Source organism: Gekko japonicus, unplaced genomic scaffold, assembly GCF_001447785.1.
Source record: "Gekko japonicus isolate JY-2015 unplaced genomic scaffold, Gekko_japonicus_V1.1 scaffold17, whole genome shotgun sequence".
NCBI lineage: Eukaryota > Metazoa > Chordata > Lepidosauria > Squamata > Gekkonidae > Gekko > Gekko japonicus.
Genome location: NW_015163604.1, coordinates 1,395,342 through 1,420,049, shown reverse-complemented (window position 1 = coordinate 1,420,049; position 24,708 = coordinate 1,395,342). Strand labels below are relative to the sequence as shown.

At 40.8% G+C, this 24,708-nt stretch overlaps 2 protein-coding genes across 2 annotated transcripts in view; one reads left to right on the top strand and one right to left on the bottom strand.

Moving 5' to 3' along the window:
* Window positions 1-2,585: 2,585 nt before the first annotated feature.
* On the top strand, window positions 2,586-6,822 carry TRIM59 (tripartite motif containing 59). The gene is made up of 2 exons (XM_015407250.1): window positions 2,586-2,650; window positions 5,410-6,822. The coding sequence occupies exon 2, from the start codon at window positions 5,413-5,415 to the stop codon at window positions 6,628-6,630; it is 1,218 nt and encodes a 405-aa protein (XP_015262736.1). The 5' UTR covers window positions 2,586-2,650; window positions 5,410-5,412; the 3' UTR covers window positions 6,631-6,822.
* A 4,387-nt stretch (window positions 6,823-11,209) lies between these two features.
* Window positions 11,210-24,708, bottom strand: part of SMC4 (structural maintenance of chromosomes 4) — a 64,268-nt gene continuing 50,769 nt past the window's right edge. Inside the window, exons 22-25 of the mRNA XM_015407235.1 lie at window positions 16,822-17,004; window positions 15,431-15,663; window positions 13,848-14,031; window positions 11,210-11,521 (exon numbers count right to left, since the gene is read on the bottom strand). Of these exons, the coding sequence (XP_015262721.1) occupies window positions 11,345-11,521; window positions 13,848-14,031; window positions 15,431-15,663; window positions 16,822-17,004 (777 nt within the window). The 3' untranslated portion in view covers window positions 11,210-11,344. The remainder of the gene's footprint in view (window positions 11,522-13,847; window positions 14,032-15,430; window positions 15,664-16,821; window positions 17,005-24,708) is intronic.

Genomic DNA, 24,708 nt, shown 5'->3' with positions numbered 1-24,708 from the left:
TGATTGTCCTGGGGGCACCGCACTTTGGAGCAGCTGGCACAAGAACTGCACTTTGGACCAGGACACAGCATATGTCCCCTTGAAGGGGAGAGTCCGCTGAACATGGGGGTGTATGAAGTTTGGGTGTCCAAATTTTATTTTGGGGTTCAGAGCTTTCAAACTCTCCTCAGTGTTTTTGGATGAATTCATGAATAAGACCAGAATAAAGAATATGGAACTGGGAATAAGGAACCAACTTCAGCCTCCTGCCTTGGATCCATGTTTTTGTAACTTTGTAGCACCCGGAAACATTGGATCTAGGGGTTGCCAGGTCCCCCCTGGCCATTAATGGAGGATGGGAAGATAGGGTCGCCAGATAGAGATTGGGAAAGTCCTGGAGATTTGGGGATGGAGCCTGGGGAGGATTGGGACCTCAGTGGGGTACAATGCCATAAGAATCCACCTTCTAAAACATCCATTTTCTAAAGGGAAACTGATCTCAGGTGCCTAGAGATGAACTATAATTCTGGGAGATCACCAGGTCCCGCCTGTAGGCTGACATCTCTAACTGGATGTACGTTTTTATGGTTCAGTCTGAGGCCCTGGCTTTGACATGTGGTTTTATAGGGGACTTCAGTTCTGTTTAAAAACAAACCTACCAACGAATAAAATCTTAACAGTCTGTGGTGATCTGGCTTTTACTTTTTTCCATTTTAAAATGCTTGCCATTTTTACACACTGACAAGTAATTAGAAGGAACGGACGGCTCTTCACAGCGTGTTCAGCGAAAAGACAAAAAAATAGGAATGTCTTTGACTCGTACGGCTAGAACACTTCTTGAGAATACCCCAGAGGGCTGCTATTCTATTCCTGCAGAAAACGTTAACGGAAGAGAAACTCTGCTGTTCCCCCCGGGGGGGGGGGGGGGGGGGAGAAAGGGCTGGCCGACAACTAAGACGACCGCCCCCCATCCGTTCGCAGCCGTTTGGCTAACCCTCCTCCCCCACGCCGTTCGGTTTACTTTTGAACTGAACATCCCGTTGCTCTTGATTGGTTGGAGGCCTCCCGGATTCTCTAACGCACATGCGCAGCACGGGAGCGCCGCAGCCCCTTCCCTTTCTCTTCCATAAACGACTCTGATTGGAGGAAGAAAGAAGCCGCTGCCGGAGCCGCCTCTGAGACAGCTGCCTTAGGAGCGGGGGCCGGGAGTTGGTGTGGCCTCAGTGAGACGGTTGTCTGAGGTGAGTCTCTAATTCGGAGGGGGAGGCCCTGCGTACAGGTGGGGCGAGTTGCGAGGCCGTGTGGAGGGCGCCTGTTGCTTTGTTTTCTATAGGTAAGGAAGGGCTGTCCAAAGGATGGTTAATAGAGTGCATCGATGTGCACCGCCTAAGGCGGAGCATCCTTTGAGGAGGGGAAGCGAGAGCCCCCCCGAAAGCACAATGGCATCGTTTAATGTGTCCCCCCCACATTCTTTCCTTACCCTTCCTCTGCCCCTCCCCATATATCCCCCCCCCCAATCCATCCTACTGATGATTCTGATTCCTAACCTTTCGACTGGTTATGTAACATCAGTCCCACTAATCACTGTGGAAGTGACTGACCAGAGAAACTGAGATATGGGCCATTCGTACTGATGCTTGTCCTTAACAGGGTTGTTCAACCCCTTTGTTGTGAGATTAAAACCCATGTTCAATTCAGCCTTAAGTGGTTATTTAATTAGCTGTTTGATTCATTTGTAGTCTGCCCAATACGAAGAGACGGAAATGGGTTGCGTTTGGTAACTGTTAAAAAAAAGGACTTTTCAAGGTTTGTTTGAAAAATCTAAAATTATTTTTCTGTGCTCATCTAGAATTTTTTTCCCCCTTTATGCATATTGTAATGTTTCTTGTCATACATAGCTAATTTTGCTAGACTGGCTATTATTTTGAACATTTTTAAAGCTGCTTTTCTTCCATACAGAACTCAGTTTATGCCAGTTGATTAAACTACAATTTAAATAAGTCTGGCAAAGTTTGTTGACTTAAGACTTGGTATGCATTACTTCAGCTTTTAGCTGCCACTCCTGGTGAAGCAGAAGAGTGTCCTTGATGAGTGCTTGAGAAGAAAGCTTAGCTTATTCTTTGTGACAGCTGGCACCAAGGGCACTTGGATTGTGACCATGGGCACCATTCACTGTGGAAATATGGACAGTTTATACACATTTAACTTCTAGGGCATTTTCTAACACAACATCCATAAGCTAATATCTTGTGTGTCTGTGTGTGTTTATCACTTAAATTGGAATCAATAATAATGTGAATAAAGAATCCCCATTTTACCTGCAGAGGGAGATCAGTGGTTAACAGTAAAACTGAAGGAGGTGGAGTCAGTTTTTGTTGCTATATAATTATTCTGGAATGAAAAAGTGGTGAAAGTTCAGAGGCAAACCTTACTTGTAATACCACCTCCTTTCATCCAAGCAGGATCAGCCTGTTTGTGAATAAGTAAGATTTCTCAAAAATCTATTATAGATCAGAAAACAGGCCCTGCTTCTCATGACTGCTGCTTCAAATACTTTATCACAGGAAACTGAGATGCTTGTCTAATTCTTTATCTTTTCCTCCAGATAGAGATCCTTCGTTTGTGTTAAGATACTTTATCCTTGGTTATACCGTTTACTGTCTTTTCAGTGGTGAGTGCTATTTGTTTCATTATATGTCTTATCAGTTGTTTAATGTGAATTTTTCTCCAAGGCACTTGTGTTCTAATTCTTTAAAAATGCACAGTTCTCTTGTTCGTGCAGTTGTATGACTTGAATATCAAGATACTGTATATGATAGCAACTATTGGGCATAATTACTAAAGCAGGCAGTTTGCTCAAATCTCAGAAATCAAGCAAATATATTGTTGCAAATAATACATTGTAAATAATATTTATTTATTTATTTATTTATTTATTTTTGGGTACTTCTACCCCGCCCTACCCCGCATTATAAACCTCCTTGAGACCTTTGACAGAAAAATGGTATGTAGCTGAATTCGATAAGTACACATCTTTGCTTCATACTGTAGTATCAAAAGAAAATCTTAAACCTAACATATTTTGAAAGTGTCGAACTCTAGAGCTGTAAAGCATAAGGTGGGATCTGAAGATCATTTTCCCCTAGTGGAAAGGGGGACAATTTTATTGATTTCCCCCCTCCCCTGTGGAGTCGTTTGGTGTAGTGGTTAAGTGTTTGGACTAATCTGGGAGAATCGGGTTTGATTCCCCACTCCTCCACTCGCACCTGCTGGATGACCTTGGGCAAGCCATAGTTCTGGCACAGCTGTTCTTGAAAAAGAGCAGTTTCTGTCAGAGCTCTCTCAGCTCCACCTACCTCACAGGGTGTCTGTTGTGTGGAGGGGAAGGGAAAGGAGTTTGTAAGCCGCTCTGAGACACCTTTGAGTAGTGAAGGGCGGGGTATAAATCCAATCTCTTCTTCTATTCCTCTTTAAAGTTCTGTGTCTTCCATTGACTGCAGCAGGAGGGAGAAGTGGGAAAGTTCTGTTTCGTTGACAGAAGTACATTTATCTTCGCTGTATACATTATAACATTATTGTTATGGCAAATATCACACATTTGAAAACCTTGCTTTTCTTTTGGGAACAGGTTGGCTGTAGTGTCCCGCCAGATATGCCATTAAAAAAGGAGGAGGTAGTCTTACATTCTTGTACAAGTTAGTTATGCCCAGTAGTAGTTATTTTTTTGTGTGTAACATTTTTAAGAGGGTTATCTTATGCTTAGGGTCATTTTCTTTTTGAGTAAATATGGTACATAAGACCACTTGTTAACTAATTTTAACTATGGAGACAGATTTATTTTTCTTTGCAGTTCTTGGAAACGCTTTAGTCCACTTTGATCAAACTAAAATTATTTTGGAATGTAAAAGAAACTTTGGCAAATTTTTAAGTACGTTACATGACAAGTACTTAAACCATACTCTGACACAAAGATAGGGGTGTTGATGGTAGACCTAGAAATGTTGATTCTGATCAGGGTTCCAGGGCTTTGAATTGTATTTAAAGTTAATTCCCTTACTCTGCCTTTTAAAAAGATATATGATTAAAAGATATCTTCAACAGCCAAAGGCTGGCCCCCATGCAGATATCCAATGGAGCTGGTGACTGTTTATGGTCTTGCAAACCCACAGGAACACACAGATTTTAAGAAAAATGTTTTATATTATTAACCAACATTTTGGAGTTAAAAAGTAATAAGTGGGAAAGAGCAAAATTGGCTTTTTCTCTTCTTTCTGTTTTGCTTACCCCTGCTTCTAAGTGGGGGTAAGCAATATGGCCACCAGCCACTTAATCCTTTCTGGGTGATTCCTCCCCCTTTCTCCCGCACCTGAAGGAGAGAATCCAAACTGGCCTGTTCAGTTCATGCCTTTTGTGGTCGGTTTGGGACCTTACCAAACCCCAAACCAACATTTTCTGGTTTATGCCCATCCCTACCCAGGAGGCAAGCCCATACATGTGTTGAGTTACTTATATGAAGACGCAACAGGGAGTTTCCTGAGGGCAAGTAATTCTGTATCTCAATCAGAATAGATTGAATGAGGCAACCACAGAAGAGACTGATTCTCTGCGGGCCTGTTTGTACTTTGGACCAAATACTTTATTATTTTATTTAATTTCTTATGGCATTCTAGCAGTTCCTCCACTGCTTCTGCGTTAGAAATTATTGTTTTAAAGTGTCACAGTTATGTGAAACAAAAATAAAACTGAAACATACTCTTCTTCTTTGATCTTTGGGCATCATACTGGAGTTTAGGCCTTGCACTTGCTTTGGTTTGGAAACTTTTAGAAGTAGCTTTTAGGTACCAAAAAATCCCTACCCTTCAGAGACATAGCACCAATCATGCATGCTCAAGATTGAGGAATTATGACTTCTTGCTTAGTTCTGTTATGTGCCACAAAAGCATTTTAGGAACACTCTTCTGTGAGCCGGTTTTCTTCTCTTACGCTCACACATTGTCTGTTTCTTTTCCTAACCCCCCCCCTTTTCTTGAGCTGTCTTTCTGTTGTATCAGTGCCTGAAGCACAGAGGACAGCTATAAGGTGTTGGGAGCAGAAACATTTTACTCTGTATCAATAGCTCCCAATCCCCTGACTTTTTTTAAATACAAAGAGTATTAGTTCCAGTCAACTTTCCTTTGATCTTCCCTGGGATGAGGTTTCCCAGGCCTTTGTTACAGCTGAGTGGGTGTCAAATCAAGGATGCTTAGTATATCCCTTGACATGAATCCCCCTCCCCCCTAAAACAGGGCTTCTTCATGACACTCTTAACACTAGGTTGTTAGAGTTTCCAGACTTTATACATCAGTCCAATGGTTAACATGTTACTAAAATTCTGATTTTCTTTCACTGTCATAATATCCATCTATAAATCATTTATTTTTTACTTTTTAGGAAATGCATCATTTTGAAGATGAACTTACCTGTTCCATTTGTTATAGCATATATGAAGATCCTCGTGTATTACCCTGTTCTCATACATTTTGTAGAAACTGTTTGGAAAGTGTTCTTCAGTTATCAAGCAACTTTTCAATATGGAGACCTTTAAGACTTCCCCTGAAGTGTCCGAACTGTAGAAGCATTGTTGAAATCCCTCCATCTGGTACAGACTCTTTGCCTATAAACTTTGCACTAAAGGCTATCATTGAAAAATACCAGCAAGATGACCATCCAGATGTAGCTACATGTAGTGAACATTATAGGCAGCCACTAAATGTTTACTGTCTTTTAGACAAAAAATTAGTGTGTGGGCATTGCCTTACAATAGGAAAACATCATGGCCATCCTATAGATGACCTTCAAAGTGCCTACATGAAAGAAAAAGAAACTCCTAGCAAACTCCTTGAGCAGTTGACTGATAAACACTGGAGTGAAGTGTGTTTGCTTATTGAAAACTTGGAGGAGCAGAAAGCCCTCTGTGAGAGCATTGTCCAGGAGGATAAGAAAACTGTGCTGCAATATTTTAAGAGACTGAATGATGCACTAGATCATAAAAAACAAGCTTTGCTTGCAGCACTGGATGAAGTGAACACACAGATTGCTGCAGAATATGAGCCACTTATTGAAAGGATGAAGGGAATACGAGAAGAGCAGCTTGAATTAATGTCTCTGAATACTTCTATTCAGGAGGAAGAGTCTCCCCTTCTTTTTCTAGAAAAAGTTGAGGATGTTTGTCAGCGTGTCAAAGCTTTGAAGGAAAAGCCATTACCAAGTATTAAGCCTGTTGAAATCTACCCTCGAATAGGGCAGGTGTTAAAAGATGTGTGGACCAAAAGTGAAATTAGTCAAATTAATAAAATTGTCACTCCTCAGATTAAGCTGATTTCCAAAGGAAAAGTGTGTCGTGGCTGTGAAAAAGAAAACAGTAAGCATAAAGAATCCTGGCCCTTAAACTTTCTAGTACTTACAATAATTTCATTGGTTGTGGCCATTTTTTTCTGTTATAACGCACACCTGTTTTCAGTTGTACATGAAGTTGCCTTCCCTTATGTTCTGAATGTCTTGCAAAATGTTTATCATGACTCAAATAATAGGTTGCAGGCTGCAGTGGAAGTTGTGTGTCACAGCTGTAATCTGTTTGAATATCTGTGTAAAGTAGTTTCTTCATCCATATGAATATTTCTTGTAGCAAGAGCTGCTATATGAAGACCAGGACAAGAAACGGCATGGATTGGGTTATAACATTTTGCAGATTCTTGTAGCCTGTTGCTAAAGGTGGTATCATAGGAAGTAAAGGCTGAGGGTAGATTGCATTGACAGCTGGGTTACAATTTCTAGACAGATGCACCAACAATAATGGTTTGTTTTGGGGGCAACATTCTACTAAAAATTAAATTGATTCCTCAGAATTGCTGGTGTTAGAATACACATACAGGCTGCTACCTCTTCCAGCAAAGTTTACAAGAAGTTAGGGAGACGTGTAAGGGCAGGCTGGGAGACAGAAGAAACTGCAAATAAAACTCTTGTTCTCGAAACTAGTTTTTATAAGCATTATACCTTGCTGAGCGTCATGCCACAAATAAGGGGCTGGAATTAAAATTCTAGCAGTTTAGTGTATATTTAAATAGTCTATAACCTTTTACTAAGATCCATAGGTGCCCATATCGGTGCTTAGTGTAGAAAAGACCAAAGATTGCAAAATGCATTAAAAAAATTGGACAATGAATCTTACAAGTTCATTTAAGGGGAAGGAAGTGTTTAGGTTTTGACATGGCGACTTCTTTTCTTAAATTTAAACATTGGAAATATTGTCTAATGTATTTTAATGATTACATTAAGCATATTTACAGAAGGCTTACATGTTTAGTCCTTAAGAATTTAATTGTAATTGTTCAAGACTGGTAGATTGTTTTGTTTGAAAGTTTTCAATGTTCACTGTATATTTTGGTATAAGTTATCCAACCTGTTAGGCAACACTTGAGATACTTCCCAATATATAGACTATGTAGCCTTTCTCACATACTTCAGGATTCTAACGGTCTTTACTATGAAGTAAATCACTTAACTTCCATGGACCTTAACTGCTGCATGCTATAGACTGGAACCTGATCTTTATAACAGCTCTGTGGGTTAATACGTTTATGAACTTGTCACTTCTAACATATTTTGAAATTATATTTTCCCAGTGCTTGTGTTAGAAGTGCCTACTTTATTTGCTCACTAAGGTTTGTACCTTGTTTTTGAGACTGGGAAGTAATAACTAGCAGCAAGGGAGATGATAAAGATATGTCTCTAACCATAGCCAGTAACACTTTTGACTCTTGGCATGACAATTGACCTAAAGTTTGTATTGTGAGAAGCTTCAGGAGGAAACTTGTCCTCTTTGAACCGGTGAACAATGATTATGGTAAGCACTGTACTAGAAGTTGTCACTGCCAATTAGATGTGCATTATATGTGCTGAAATTGCAACTGCTACTCTAAGTGCATCTTAATTTACTGGATGCCACTCCCTTATCTCATTTTGTGTGAGATCTCATGTACTTTCATTTTACTCTATAAAGGACACCAGCAGCTGCCTAGCTGTCAAAAATAGCAAAATGGATTCTGCTAAGTATACCTTTTGAATAGGAATTAATTCAGTGTCATATCTTTTTTCTAACTCCCCAGTCTCATTATTATTGGCCTTCACCCAGCTGTTGTGAAATCTAAACTTGGGCAGGTAGTCTGTGTATGGTGAAACCTGTATGGTGAGCATCTTGCCGCTTTACAACATCCTCTGTATTTGGATTGCAGTTGGCCACCATAGTTACTTGAGTGGCTAAGGTCTTTTCAGTAGTGTACTTGGCCTCATAGCATTACATTTGAAAAATTTGTAAGTTATTTTTATAAGACTGGAAGTGTTTTTAAATCTTAACCTGTTTCAAGAATTCAGAATTTGTAATTTTCATCTAGTATTTTAATAAACTTTCATTTTAGCTAGCTTTTCGGGGCCAGAGTATTATTTACCTTTATCCTAAAAGTGACACTTTGTTTTGTGGGTGTTTTTCCCCCCTTTTCTGTCAAGCCACAACTCACTTATGGTGAATTGACCCCGTGGGGTTTTCAAGGAAAGAGCCATTCAGAGGTGGTTTGCCATTGCCTGCCTCCACATTATGACCCTGGTATTCCAAAGGAGCCAGTTTGGTGTAGTGGTTAAGTGCACGGACTCTAATCTGGGAGAACCAGGTTTGATTCCCCACTCCTCCACTCGCACCTGCTGGATGACCTTGGGCAAGCCATAGTTCTGGCACAGCTGTTCTTGAAAAAGAGCAGTTTCTGCCAGAGCTCTCTCAGCCCCACCTACCTCACAGGGTGTCTGTTGTGGGGAGGGGAAGGAGTTTAAACCACTCTGAGATTCCTTTGGGTAGTGAAAGGTGGGGTATAAATCCAATCTCCTCTTCTTCCTCCTTGGTGGTCTCCTGCCTAGCCTGGGCTATCCAGGTCAGGTATACCTTGGTATAGAGGACACTTTATTTTCCAGACTCGGGCCATTGTATCATTGAGTTCGAAGAGAACCTAGATGAATATCAGAACTGGAAGCATGGTAACTTGTACATTTCAGGTCTCTTCAGACTACAAGTAGACAAACATAAGCAAGGATCTTCAAAGGATCTTTGCTGTTCACAGGTACATTCATGGGACCCATGGTCTGGTGAAAATTGACAGCTAGATTCAGGACAGGCAAAAGAAAGTACTTCACACAAACCATTGTAATTTACAGTCACAGGTAGCCATGACAGGTTTTAGTTTAGATAGGGTTTTTAAAGCAGATTAAGCCACACAAGTTGAATGGAACCTGAATATTGCAGGGCAGTACTTCAGTGTCATTTGCTGGGGGGCTGCAAGGGGAAAACTTCTGTATGTTTGCTCAGGGGCTTCAGATTTGCCACCGTAGGAAATGGTATACTGAATTAGATCGGGGTCTGTGCAAGCTTTTTAAAATGTTGCTTTGGCAGCAGCTGCCACACAGCATAAGGATCTGTACTGTGATACTGAAGTTAAGCTGTGGCAATCCTTTTGGGGCTATCTCCACCTCCTTTTGCAGTGATTTTATTGCTGCTCCCACCATGTCATGTTAGAATTCCAAATGTGCCTGCAGACTCAAAAAGGTTAAGGACCCTGAATAAGATAGACTATTGGCCTAATACAGCAGGAACTCTTCTTATACACTGCAGATGTCATCCATTTCGCTGAATGTCCTACGACATGTGGAGACTTGAACCCAGATATCCCATATCCCAGTCCAACTTGCTAAGTAGAACACTAATATGACAACACAGAAAAAAATATTTCTGTATCTTTCCCCTCATTCTGTGAAAGTGAACAAAATATCTATATAAGAAGAGATTGGATTCATCCCCCACCCTTCACTTGGGAGTCTCAGAGCAGCTTACAACCTACTTCCCTTCCTCTCCCCACAACACCCTGTGAGAGCTTGGAGAGAACAGCTCTGAGAGAACTGTGGCTTACCCAAGGTCACTCAGCAGCTGCATGTGGAGAAGTGGGGAATCAAACCTGGTTTTTCCAGATTAGAGTCTGTGCTCCTCCTAATCATGACACCAAACTGGCTCTCAACAGTACTTTGGGAAAGAATGAGAAATTTAGCAAGACTGTAAATTTCAGTTCAAAAGTTTAATGATAAGCTAAAGAATTATTTAACACAGATAATTGTATATAATTTCTAAAGTGAGCAAGTGGAACATTGTGCTTTCTATATGGCATGCCCCTGATATAAGTCCTTTCCCTTAAGATATGCAGTAACAGGATGTTGATTGAGTTTTGTTCCCCACACCCTAGTTTTGTGTGTTTTGTATTAAATTTCACCAAAAGCAGATTGGATCTGAGATCTATTCTTAGGCAGTAAAAGGGCAGCTCCTGAAATTTAAAAAGGAGCAGGAAGACGTATGAGAGGTAAATCTGAGCACAATAGCACCTTAGAGGCCAACAGGATATTCAGGGTGTAAGCTTTCCAGTCAAACTCCCCTCGTTTGATATCCAGGCAGAAGTACATATACCAATAATGAGATCTCTTTGTAGTCTAGCTTTTGGAGAGCAAGTCAGATAAACAACTGGTCTTGACATGGATCACTATTCATCTCTGCATAAAGAAACCATTTTGAATCAAAGCACCGTGCCACCATAGTCTTTATGGCAACACAATAGTATGATCAAAAAGGCTTTTCAGCCTGCAAATATAAGTGTTATAGGAAATCTTGTAGGTCAAAGAAGCATTTTTGGAGCAATATAACTCCACAGTTGTGATGACAAGCTGGGAAGCCATCCATTCAACTTTCATCTCAGATGGTTCAGTGAAGCAGGCCAAGGTAACACCCACACAGGGTTGTGTGAATCAGTTAAAAGACTCTACTACTGTACTCTCCATACTTTTCTCACCACCCACTAGAATAAGATACCAGCTTAAGAGGCAGTTATAGTCTCTAAAACGTATTACCCCAGTAGGAGAAAGGGCTGTTGCAATTTCCCCTGCTACAATGAGGTGAGAAGAAGATAGAATAAGCTGGCCAAGAAGCCCAGAGCATGAGAAACTCACATATAATGAGTTTATTTTATTACACATGTAAATAAAACACAGTATAAAATGTAAAATAAAATCTACCACTCATATTCCCAAGTAAATCTACTGCTTAAACTGAACTGTGATTGTAAAACCAGAGTGTTTTCATCCAGTTATATTTTAAGCAATAATTCAGAGGTGAAGGATGTAGCTTTTACAGAACAGCATATTTTCAACAATATGTTACATTTAAAAACATTTTTAAAACAAAATGGAGAAAGTTGTATAGGCGATGTTTGTTAGAAATATCTACTTGTTAAAATTGAAGTAGTTTTCACGAGCAGCCAACAGGACCAAGTTCAGCAATTCCTTTCAGTGCAATTACTTTGGGATTTGTTGCAATACTTTTTGTTGTGTTGTAAGTCTTGTAGATGCCTATTAATCTATCAGCAATCTCAAACATATTGTTCCGCAGAGAAATAATGATGAATTGTGCATTTTTCGTTTGTTCCTGGAAGTTGAAATGTATTTTGTATAAGTACTGGTGATAATACATTGAGGGATAAAAACCTCTTATATTGGCTTAGAAGTAAAAGGCAGAGCTGTCATCTGGCTTCTCTCTACAGGGAAGCATGGGGACAGCTGTCCTGTCTAAACAGTCCTCACCCCAGCCTTACAGATAAAAGCAAAATAGGGGCTAGGAAATTTTTAATAGGGCATACACTGTCCAGTTCAAGTGGAATCATTCTAGAAAGCTGCTGATTTAATTAAGATAAAGGGTTGGATCTGACCAGTTTTCCAGTTGGTGAAAACAGAAGGAGTCCTCTAACACTACTAAAAAAGTGTATCCTGGCAATGCTGGGATGTGCATGGACAAGAGCCTTCTTTGATGGGGTTGTAATAAAGATAATATTTAGGGAAACTTGAAAGAAAAAGCTGACTGGATCTAACCCACTGTATGCCCAAATATTAAATACCTGGGAAACATCACTATATTTAATAGTATAATGATTCCCAAAGTACTGTTTGTCCACATATGTAAATTCTATGTGAGGGACTTATCAGGAAAGGCGGGAAAATAAAATGACCAGCATTGCAATGCTTTTATACTATACTAGAAATAATGCCCGTTGCGGAAATAAATACAACGGGATCTAGAAAGAGGCTCTGGGAGAGTGCTCTGGCTTTGGGCAAACAGTGTCAGTTTCCTGTGGCGATCTCAGCAGGGTTTAATGTCAGAGTCCACTGTTTTCTCCCGAGGGACTGATCTCTGCTACCTGAAGAGCATTTGTATGTTTGAGTTATCTGTAGCCCTCACCTGGAGAGTGGTAACCATTGTTACCCATTCTCCTCTCCCCTATGAGGTATGTTATGCAACTGAAAATCCCAACTGCCTTGCTGGGGGTGGGGGAGTTTGAGGTGTGGAATGGACTGAAGTCCAATCAGCTTCCATATGCAAAAGACCAGGTTGTCGCAGCAGTTGTGGTGTGGGCGGGATCCGGGCTTTGCCTTCTGATTGGTAGCGATATATGCTGAGGAGCAGTGCCATCAGCCATACACTAAGGGAGTGCATTTTAGAATTAGAACTTTGGCACCCACTATTCAATTATATATAAGGAGAGATGTGGACCAATATATACAATTTTTGTTGTCCTATTCAAAAGTGATACTGCAGAATGGGAAAATGTTTAAAGGGCTGAAGCATCTTCCCCAGGAAAGAACAATGCATTTAGGGCTTTTTACAGGGTGGGAGGTTTTTTTAATGGTAAATAAGAGGTTTATAAAGTTATATCCATTCCATGCAAACGTAACACTAGAACTTATTATTATTTACTGAAATTGATTGTCAGAAGACTCATAGCAGACAAAAGAAAATCATCTTCACTTAATGCATAATTAATTTATGGGATTTACTGTTAAGAGGAAGGAATACTATTCAGTTTAGGCAGTTTTAAAAGAGGATTAGACAATTTTATAGTTTATCAACAGCCTTTAGTCATAAAAGCTAAATGAGACCTTGGAAGATTCAGAGTGGGCAAAGAGGAATAGAACTATTGTCTTCTTGCCCTTCTTATACATGAAGCTGCCTCATACCAAAGTAGGCCATAAAGATCACTATTGCCTACTTAGACTGGCAGCAGCTTTCCATGGTCTCAGGTAGAGGACTTTCACCTTACCTGCTGCCTGCTCCTAATAACTACAGATGTCAAAGATTGAACCTGGGACCAGTGTTCCTTCTAAGATGAGTTTGTGTGAGCCAGCTCAGTTTTTTAGCCTCTGGCTCACACAGTTTTGGCTTCGCTCAAGAAGGAGGGCTCCAGAGCAAACTGGTTTTTGCAGCAGCCAAATCACCTGCTCACAACTTGAATGCCAGTAGCTCGCAAAGTAGAATTTTTGCTCACAGGACTCCAGAGCTTAGAGCGAACATTGCCTGGGACCTTCTACATGCAAAGCAGTCCTTCCACTAAGACTAAGCCCCCTCCCTTACTTGTGGGATGCCGGACTACATGCAACTTTTCAGCTGATCCAGCAAAGCCCTTCGAGTATCTACAATAAAGAGGGATAACTGAGAAGCAAAACATGATATGTTTTTAAGTTCTTCAACAACGGAGTGGATCCAAAAATTTCCAAAAAGCTTTCATTTAACTTAAGTAGGTCTTCTTCCACAGAAGAGCCACTTAAGTTGAAGGAAGGCTTCAAACTTGAAACAAAAAAAAAAGGTGGGGTACAAATATTTCAATCAACGTTGCTTAGTGGATCTTTTCTTATGCAAAACTAGCACTAGTTTAATATCAATACACCAGTACAGGTGATCCAGACTACTACACAGTACTTACATATATGTAAAATGCTACTATGGATACATTCTTGAAGTCAAGGGCTGCATCAATTTCATCCATAAAATACAAAGGAGTTGGCTTGTAATGATGCAGAGCGAAAACCAAAGCCAGTGAGCTAAGTGTCTTCTCTCCACCAGACAAATTAAATATTTTCTTCCAGCTTTTCTTTGGTGGCCGAACACTGACAAAAATCAAGAGAATATTCACAAGGTTACATGTTTCACTTTTTAAATAACAACAACAACAAAAACTACATTTAATGTTTACACCACTGTCGAGCTCTACTTTTTTATCCCATCTTTTCTCTAAGGAACACCCACAGCTAATATTCCACAACAACCCTGTGAAGTAGGTTAGTCCAGGTTATCCAGTAAAGCTTCATACTGGAGGCAGGACTTAAACCTGGATCTCCCAGGTTGTAATTTAACATTCTGTCATTCCACAACACTACAGTGTCATGCCAGACTTGCAACCCCAAAGACCACTGAGACAAATGCAGGCTTTCAACTGGTGAGAAAAGCTACCCCATGTTTTTTGAAGGTTATAAAGAGATATTGGGTTTGGGGTTTTCTGGTTGCCTCTCTGATAATGCTGCTACTTCAGCACCATTGTTAAAATTTTGTTGTTCTTTGCAATATAGGGCTGTGACATTTATGGGAAGGCCAGAAAAGGAGACAGGGAAAACTCTCCTTTCCCTGCAAGGCAAACATTAACAATTGAAATATTAACGATTCTTGCTGACGCCTCCTTACAAGCCCTACTTTATGCCCCTGTGCCTTCAGGTAGAAGGTGGATGGTGACCAGAGGCACGGCGTTTTTCAAGGCCCTGCTCCTTGAAGCTCATTTGACACTTACTGTACTCTTCTTTAGGCCAAATCATTTAGTTTTATCCAGGGTTTTAATTAAGGGATTGATTTTCTAAAATTGTTTTTATAGTCTGCTTCTATCCTGAGAACTGGGTCTCACTTTAAATATAACTAACCATCTGCCTTTGACCTATCTAGCCCAGCTGTCAGCAGTTCTCCAAGGTCTTAGGCAGAGGTTTCCCCCATGCTTCTACTCAAAAGTCTTAATTGGAACTTTCTGCATGCCACGCTTATTGTGCTCGACCACTTAAGTGGTGGATCCCAGTTAACACACAATGGTGAAAAGCAGATTATCAAAACTCAATTTTGATCATTTATAACTTTGTAATGTTAAATAATATAAATCTGTGAATCTGGAGTTCTGGTGGTAGTATGAAAGAGCACCCCATGAAGCCAGTATTTCGTATTAACATTTTATAACAGGATTGCAACTGAAAGTGACTGTTAGTGGAAGAGGTCTTCAGACACAATACCTCAGTACCAATATGAGCAGAAGCTATTTTGGATGCCAGCTCAGCAAGCACACTCAGTGTTGCACAGCTGTGCCAGGACACTAGTAAAATGCCTCTCTTTGATCTTGTCAGTAACAGCAAATTACAGCATGGCTTGTTCTTCTGAAAACGTTTAATGATTGCACCACATAGTGATCATAAAAGACCACAGTCCTTTAAAATGGCTTCAGCTTAAACTAAGAAAGTTACAAGCAACACCCACCTGAACATGATTCCTTCAGAGAAAGGATCCAGACTGTCTACAAGCTCAAGCTCTGCATCTCCTCCCAATGTAAGCATTTGGTAGTTTTCTTTCAGTTTATTTGTTATTATATTAAATCCTGCCATAAACTCATTAAGCCTTTGCTTTCTAAGATCTTCATAAGCTTGTCTAAAATTGTCTCTTTCATTAGTAATTTCATCCAGCTCAGCAACACGTTTCAAATATAACTCTTCCTGGAAATGTAAAGAACAAAACATGTGCGTAAATATACTGGGTATTTTCTATTATTTAAATATTTCTGTATCACCTTTATCACCCCAAGGTGATTTACACAACAAATATCCATACAAACAGTCTTTTACAATACACCCTCAAAATTCCAGTCTAAAACCAGGACATTCACAAACATCAACTAACCCAGTCAAAGCCGTCTTTATCAGTCTCATATTATCAACAGCGATCACTACTACTTATTTCAAAGTCACATATTTTCTGTTGCCCAGTGATTTTATAGTCATGAAATTCAGTAACCTGATGTCATATTTAGTTATCAATGACAAAGGCCCTTTTGACATTTAAACAAGATTTTCTAAGAATAAATGTTCTAGTTACAAGTAATTCACACAGATAACAGAAACTCAAAAACAGTTTTGGTACCTACAAAGATCTGATAGGTCGGTGGAGTTTTATTGTATTTGCATTATTTCCCCAAACACAAATGTATTTATAAGAATTCTCTATCCCTTCAGCAAATGCATTAGTTTTGAATACAACACTTGCAAATTAATATGATCTTATTATCAGAGAACAACAGTCCACTTTCTTCACCAATGGCTCTGAATTCCAATTGCCCCACAAGTTCTTTTCACATGGTCACTATCAAAATGATCATCTACTGCTGTGATGCCATGTATCTCTGTGATCTGTATCTTTGGCTTCTTTCTTTTCTTTTGGTATCCTTGAAGCAGGCTTCAGAATAAGGATAACCAATACTGCCTTAGCTCTGAACTCTAAGGATTATTTTCAAAGGCCCAATTAAGAGAGCCAGTTAAAATATCAAAGGCTTCCATGAGCTGAGAAACATTTCTGTGTAGTGACATTCCACAGAAAAATTATTTGTCTACAACCCTGTCTATAACTTGCTTCCTGCCTAGTATGGATATACTTCACCTAATTCACCCCAAGTTCATGGTAAGTTAGCAAATATTATGCCTTCCTTGGAAATTTGTTGCCTCACAGAAACCGTCTCCAAGGAGGGGATTCTACAGTGTCAAGCAGAAAATGTCAATCATATAAAGAACCAACGGAGGGGAGAGCTTAGACTCAATCTTGCTACAGATCTGTATTTGATTTTAGATGTGCTATAACAATTGCAGTATATTAATGCTTACCTTTTTATTAAATTCAGCAATAGCACCTAAATTTGGTTTCATTTCATGACACTGAGCTTCCAAAAGAGCTATTTGACCAGTTATGATATTTGGGTCTTTAATTGCCTCAAGTTCTTCTTGCCTGAGTACTAGAAGTTCTTCCACTTGTTCATCTTCAACAGAATGCAGAGAGATTTTTGATATCTAAAAAACATTTTAAGCAGTGAATACACAGACTATTAAGCAGTGAATACACAGACTATAATGCTGAGTGGTGAACATGTTATACTAGGCTATATGTGAGCAGAACAAATTAGGACTCTTAGAACAAAATCCTATGCAGCTGAAAATCAATGGACTTAGTCTTAGAGTAACGTAACTCTGCATAAGGTTGCACTGTTCATCATTTCTACTCAACATGTTTAGGATGTAACAAATTTGATCAAGCACTAGTAAGCTATCAGCCCTGAAAGAATAAGGTCAGAAAATGATGTAATAAAATACTTGATAACATGGAATTTGATTATCCTGAATGACACTGCAATAACCCAACAGACATAAGAGCCCCCCCCCCCAGGTTAACAGGAGACTTTCGAGAGAGCCAATAGAGATATCCTTAAATATTACTAAATATAGGATCACTGGCAGCATGATTATTCATTCTGTTCAATGAACAGAGAGAACATAATTAAGTACATCCACTTCCAATGGGTCAAAATTCTAATCAAAAATTCCCCTGGCAGAATGAAGACTTCACAATTTTAGGAAGAACCACAGAAAGAGAGCCGTGTGTGTGTGTGTGTTAAAGCAACAGATTAGCATCTGGGAGAACCAGCTTTGAATGCCCACTCTGCCATGGGAGGCTTCTTAAGCAACCTTGGGCCAGTCAAACTCTCAGCTAAACAGCCTCAAAGGGTTGTTATGAGGATAAAACAGAGGAAAGGAGAACAACGTAAGCAGCTTTGAGTCCCCAATGGGAAGACAGGTGAATTATAAATGAAGCAAATAGAATAAACTAGATGATGCCATTCAAAAGATACTAGAAATATCAACATGGCACAGCAACAGTACTAAAAAAAGCAAATGGGGTGGGGGTTAAAGACAAAGACTGAAACAAATCCAGATAGCTAATCCCAAGTCTGTGTTCCAAAGGCATTCAGTGGAGTAGGATGTGCCCTGGCCACTGAGAAAATGATTCACATTAACTACTAATACTCCTCTCTCTTTTTACAGGGAAAGACAACATTTGAGATCAGCATGCTGGAAAAAGCAGTGTCTGCACACCAGATGAGATCCCAATGGGGAAAGAACCAAAGTCCCAGAGAACAGTTCATCCAGATTCTGGTCAATTGTGTACATCCCACCAAAGGTGAAAGTGAAGACTCAAGTGGCAGAGCTCCCAATATGCTCCTGTGAGGAACATGTCCAGCGGACCATGCAGTTGCCCCTAAATGAATGGGTACTGATCCCTGGAGGGATGGGAAGGATGTTCTGATTCAAATAATTTCCCTGATCCAATGAAGAATTAGAAGCTTCTTTTCCCCCTGAAAAAAATCTCTTGAAGGACAGAGTCCTTTTACCTAAAGTCTGCTTGTCTGCCTGATGTTAAATTCTGAGTAGCCAATGAAGAGAGTGTGTGCGCCAGTCCTCATCTCTGGGACAGAAGGAAGGCAGCAGCAGCAGCAGCTCCTGAGCCCTCTGAAAACTATAGTTCTTTTTAGGCCTGTTAATAAACACTACCCTATCAGCATGAAAAACAGGTTGCTTACCAGTAACTGGTGATCTTCGAGTGGTCATCTGTGCATTCACACCAATGGGATCTAGTGCGCCTGCGCTGGATCTGCCGGTGCTGTAGCAAGCTCTTTTAAAGGATTTTCGTGCCCAGCCCCTCTGGGCATGCGCAGGAGCCCCACTGCGCATGCCCAGAAGGACGGGCGCGGACATCCCACCAGTTCCTACAAACTGCCGCATATCAACTCCTAATAAAACAGGTAGAAGAAGACAGCAGCGGGGTAGGAGGGCGGGTGGTGTGAATGCACAGATGACCACTCGAAGATCACCAGTTACTGGTAAGCAACCTGTTTATCTTCTTCGTGGTCTCTGTGCTTCACACCAATGGGAGATTAGCGAGCAGTAGCCTACCTGGAGGTGGGTGCTGTCAGGTGTTTACTGCTTAGCCAATGATAAAACCTGACGTCCCAGATGGTCACCGGTGGTTTTGCGGATGTCTAGGGCGTAGTGCCTGATGAAGATATTAGGCGTGGCCCAGGTTGCAGCTTTGCAAATGTCTTGCAGCTGGACTCCCTTCAGAAATGCAGTGGACGTCGCGACAGCCCTGGTGGAATGAGCCCATAACGGGCCTGGTAACGGCTGTTTCGCCAGTAGGTACCATAGTTGTATTAGACCTATGATCCACTTGGATAGACGTTGGGCTATGATTGGAGTGCCCACACGAGGTGTAGCGTATGAGACAAAAAGCTTTGACGTTTGTCTGGTGGGGTGTGTCCTATCTAGATAGAAAAGGAGGGCCCACTTCACATCCAAATTGTGCATTAGCCTGTCTTCCTGTGATTTCGGATCAGGATAGAAATCAGGGAGGAAAACTTCAGACTGCAAATGGAATTCAGATACCACCTTCGGTAAAAAAGAGATGTCTGGCACCAGACGGACCCCATCCGGGAGGAAGGATAGATAAGGTGAGTCGTGTCTGAAAGCCAGGAGTTCACCCACTCGCCTGGCCGAGGTAATGGCAATGCGGAATGCTGTCTTCCACGCCAGGAGCTTCAATTGACAGGTCGCGAGTGGTTCGAAGGGCCGTCTTGTCAACTGACGCAAGACCAAGGGAAGGTCCCATAAAGCGATGGGAGCTTTGACTGGAGGGTATAAATGTAGCAAACCTTTAAGGAAACGTTTGGTAACTGGATGCAAAAACAGAGTGCACCCATCTATATGAACATGAAACGCCAATAAGGCGGCCAAATAAACTTTTAACGAGGAGTGGGTAAGTCCCGAGTCAGCTAGGGATAGGATAAAAGTAAAAACCTTATCGAGGCCAGCAGTCGTGGCTGTGAAGGTGTCAGTGTCCAAAAAGGAACAGAAGCGATTCCACTTGTAATCGTACGACTGACGTGTGGACGCTTTCCGAGAGTTCATGAGGACCTCAATCACACGAGACGAGAACACCGGGCCTGTATCCGCCACGCAGTCAGCTTGAGCTGTGGAAGATTGTGGTGGAGCACACGCGACTGAGACAGCTGGAGCAAGTCTGGAGACGGTGGGAATTGATGATACATTCCGGCCGACAGTTCCAGGACCGTAGAGAACCACGGCTGCCTTGGCCACCAAGGCGCTATCAGGATGACGTCTGCGTTTTCCTCGAGAATCTTCCTGACAACTCTGAGAAGTAGTGGCAGGGGGGGAAACATGTAGAGGAGTGAAGTGGACCACGGGTAAAGTAGGCCGTCCCCGAGAGAGAGGAAGAGTGGAGACAGGTATGCGGGGTTTAGTTTCCATTCGTGCAGACTGAGTCCCGAGCGGCTGAGTTGGTCCGCTTCCGTGTTCAGATGTCCCGGAAAGTGAACGGCGATGAGGAATATATCGTGGGCGATACAGAAGTCCCACAGGGCGATGGTGAGATTGCAGAGGCACACTGATACTGTGCCTCCCTGTCTGTTGATGTATGACAGAGCAGTCGTGTTGTCCGTCAGGATGGTGACACATTTTCCGGCGAGTAATGGGCGGAAACTGGTAACAGTGTGTCATATCTCCATCAGCTCTAGATAGTTGATGTGACGACGACCAGTACGGTCATCCCACATGTCTCCTATGGAGATGTCCATGGAGTGAGCTCCCCATCCCCGCAAGGAAGCGTCTGTCGTGACCGTAATCTCTGGAGACGGCGGGTGGAAGGGGCCCCTGTGAAGCAGATTGGATGGCAGGGTCCACCATTCCAAGGAATCCAGCACTACGGAAGGAGGGGACAGCACAACCTTGTGTGGATTCATCGTCAAGTCGTAATTGTGGAGGAACCACAGTTGCAGCGGGCGCATCCTGAGCTCCGTAAAGACTAGGACTGCCGTTGTGGATGCCCTTAGACCAAGCAACCGCTGGACCTGGAAGGCCGTAGCTGACAGTTGGGTACGCACCATGTTGGCCAGACTGATGATATCTGTGGCCCTGTCCTGAGGTAGGTATGCCATGCAGGAGGTGGAATCCAGGATGGCACTGATGTATTTTTTTTTTTTTTTGGTAAACAAATTTTTATTTTCTTAGGAACATAACATATAAGATTAAATCATTCAGTCCATTGTTTACCTCATTCCCTTCCTCCCCTCCCTCCAGTGGCTTCCCGCAATGCTTCTCCCCCTTCTTACAAATTTCATTATATCATTAACACATCATTTGTTATCATCCAACCTCAAGATAACATCATTTGACTTAATATTGATCTAAACATATTAAGTTTTGTTTTACATCCCAGTTCTTTTCCAGATATATTTTAAAGTCATTCCATTCTTGAAAAAACACGTTGTCTTCTTGATTATTCAACTTTTTTGTAATTTTATCCATTTCTGCCATGAACAGAACTTTTTGTATCCAGTCTTCGATTTCTGGTACTTTCTCAGTCTTCCAAAATTGTGCATAAATCATCCTCGCTGTTGTAATAAGGTACCAGAATAAAGTCCTTTTAGTCGAGTTAACTTCTTCCATTTTTAGTCCCAAAAGCAGAATTTCAGGCGCTTTCTTGAAAGAGCACTTAAGTATTTTTTGCATTTCTTTGTGGACTTTTGTCCAAAAGAGTGTAGCTTTTTCACAAGTCCACCACATATGGTAAAATGAGCCCTCATGTTTTTTACATTTCCAACATTTATTTGACATATTCTGGTTCATATTTGCAATTTTCTTTGGGGTCATATACCACCTATACATCATTTTGTAACAATTCTCTCTAACATTGGTACAGGGTGATATCTTAATAGCATTTTTCCACAAATATTCCCAGGTTTCTATGTCAATTTCCTTGTTCATATTTATTGCCCATTTTAACATTTGCTCTTTCACAGTCTCATCTTCTGTATACCATTTTAACAACACTTTATACATTTTAGAGATATCTTTTCCCCCTCCACTCTCCCATACCTTTTCCATTTCATTTTTTTCCTCTCTAAAACCATAATTTCTTTTGTCTGACCTAAAAAGGTCAGAGATCTGCATGTATTTCAACCATTCATATTCATATTCAATTTCATTCTGCTTTTTCATTACCCATTCTGTTCCCTCTTTTTTTATTATGTCTTTATACAGCAACCAATCTTTGTCTCTACGTCTTGAGTAAGATGTTAACACTTCCACTGGTACAATCCAAAGTGGCCTTACATCACCAAAATATTTTTTATATCTCATCCATACCACAAATAATGCTTTTCTTACCACATGATGCTTAAAAAAGCTATCCATTTTTGTTTTGTCATACCATAAATATGCATGCCAACCAAATCTACAATCATGACCTTCTAACCCCAATAGCTTATCATTTTCTAATTTCACCCATTGCTTCAACCAGGTCATACAAACCGCTTCATAATATAATCTGAGATTTGGTAGCTGTAGTCCACCTCTGTCCTTGGCATCACAAAGTATTTTCATCTTAATTCTCGGTTTCTTGCCTGCCCAAACAAACTTTGATAGTTCTTGTTGCCACCTTTGCAGCAAATCTGTCTTACTAAGTATTGGTATTGTTTGGAACAGGAACATCAAACGTGGTAGGACATTCATTTTTATAACTGAAATTCTTCCCATCAGTGACAAGTTCATTTTGTCCCATTTCTTAAAGTCTTGGGTTAACTTAGCCCATAGTTTTTCATAATTGTTCTTATATAAGTCTATATTCTTTGCAGTTAACTCAATGCCTAAGTATTTCGTCTTCTTTACCACTTCACATTGTACCAAATTTTGTAGTTCCACTTGTTTTTGTTTCGTCATATTTTTGCAAATAAGCTTCGTTTTATTCTTGTTTACATAAAATCCTGCCAATTCTCCAAAATCTTTTATTTTTTGAAATAGTAACGGTAACTCTTCCGTCGGGTTTTCCACAATAAACATTACGTCATCTGCAAAAGCACGGTATTTATATTTAAAACCTTTATGTGTCAAACCCTTAATCTCTTGATCTTGTTGTATTTTTTGTAAAAGTACCTCCAACACCCAAATGAACAATAGCGGTGACAAGGGACAACCCTGCCGAGTACCTTTCTGTACCTTGAAGCTATCGGTCAATTCTTTATTTACATTCAGTGTAGCTCTTTGTTCCGAATAGATAGCTTCAATACAATTTCTGAACTGTTGTCCCGTATCAATTTTTTCCATCATCTGTAACATAAACTTCCAATTAAGATTGTCAAATGCTTTTTCCGCATCCACAAACAAAAAAGTTACCTCTTTTTCAGGGTGCTTTTCATAGTATTCCACTGCGTCCATTACTATTCTTACATTATCTCGAATTTGTCTTTTTGGCAGAAAGCCCGCTTGATCTTCTGAAATCACTGTTTGTAAGTAGTTTTTCACTCTTTCTGCAATAATTTTTGCAAAGATCTTATAGTCATTATTTAGGAGAGAAATTGGCCTGTAGTTCTTTACATTCGTTAGTTCTTGGCCTTCCTTTGGTATCAATGAAATGATTGCCTCTTTCCATGAGTCTGGCACTTTCTTGCACATCCGTATGTCGTTGGATAAAGCTTCCAGGGCCGGGACAAGTTCCTCTTTCATTTTTTTATAAAACTTCGCGGTAAATCCGTCCGGCCCTGGCGCCTTCCCCAACTTCGCTTCTTCAATTGCCTTCCTCACTTCCTCTGTTTGGATTGGCCCATTTAGTAAATCTTTAAACTCTTTGCTTATTTTGGATAGTGGAATCTCTTCTAAATATCTTTCAATCTTCTCAAGATCAATTCTATTTGCTTGAAACAATTTAGCATAATACTTGAAGAAACTTCTCTTTATACCATTAGGGTCAACGAATTCTTTTCCTTCTTCTATAATTTTGGTTATCATTCTTCTTTCTTTTCTTGCTTTGAGTTGCCAAGCTAGATATTTCCCCGGTTTATTCGCCCCTTCAAAAGATTTCTGTTGTAACTTCTTTAAATTCCAATAAAGCTCTTGGTTCAAAAAATCATTCAGCTGTTCTTTCAGCAACTGTAGTTCTCTAATAATCTTCTTTTTCCCCGGTTTCTTCTTCAGTTCTTTTTCTTTTTGGGCTATTTGTTCCAATACTTCCACTTGCCTTTGAAGTTTTTCCTTCTTTTGCTTCACATTTTGTGAGATGAGAATCCCTCTCATCACAGCTTTGACCAGGAGATCGGACATCTGTTCCCACAGGGTATACTGGTACCGATTCATACATGCGAGATAGTTTGATGCCTTCACAGCCAACGCTCCCGTTGAATAAAAACGGCGGCCAAAGGCATCTAACTTTTTACCTTCCCTGTCAGCAGGCGTTGAATGGGACTTTTTTGACTTCGACGACGAGGTGACGACTAATGAGTTAGGTTGTGGGTGGGAAAGTAGAAATTCTGCCTCAGGTTGCTGTATGCGATACATATGGTCTAATTTCTTTGTAGAGACGGGGGCGGACGACGTTTTTTGCCAAGGGGTTTTTGCGGCTTGAAGTAAGACGGACTGAGGACGTGTGTCCAGTTGGACGATATCATATAAGGAACCTGTAGACTGTGGATCCTTCTGGACAACTGACAGCCCCAACGCATGGGCCATTCGTTTTATGAGGTTGGTGTATGTAGACAAGTTATCCGATGGGGATATTGGGAGATTTTGAAACACGTCGGTATTGGGAGACGAGTTATCCGGCGACGTTGGGGCCTCGGAAGGCTCGGTATCGGAATCAGACTCAGAGGGCTC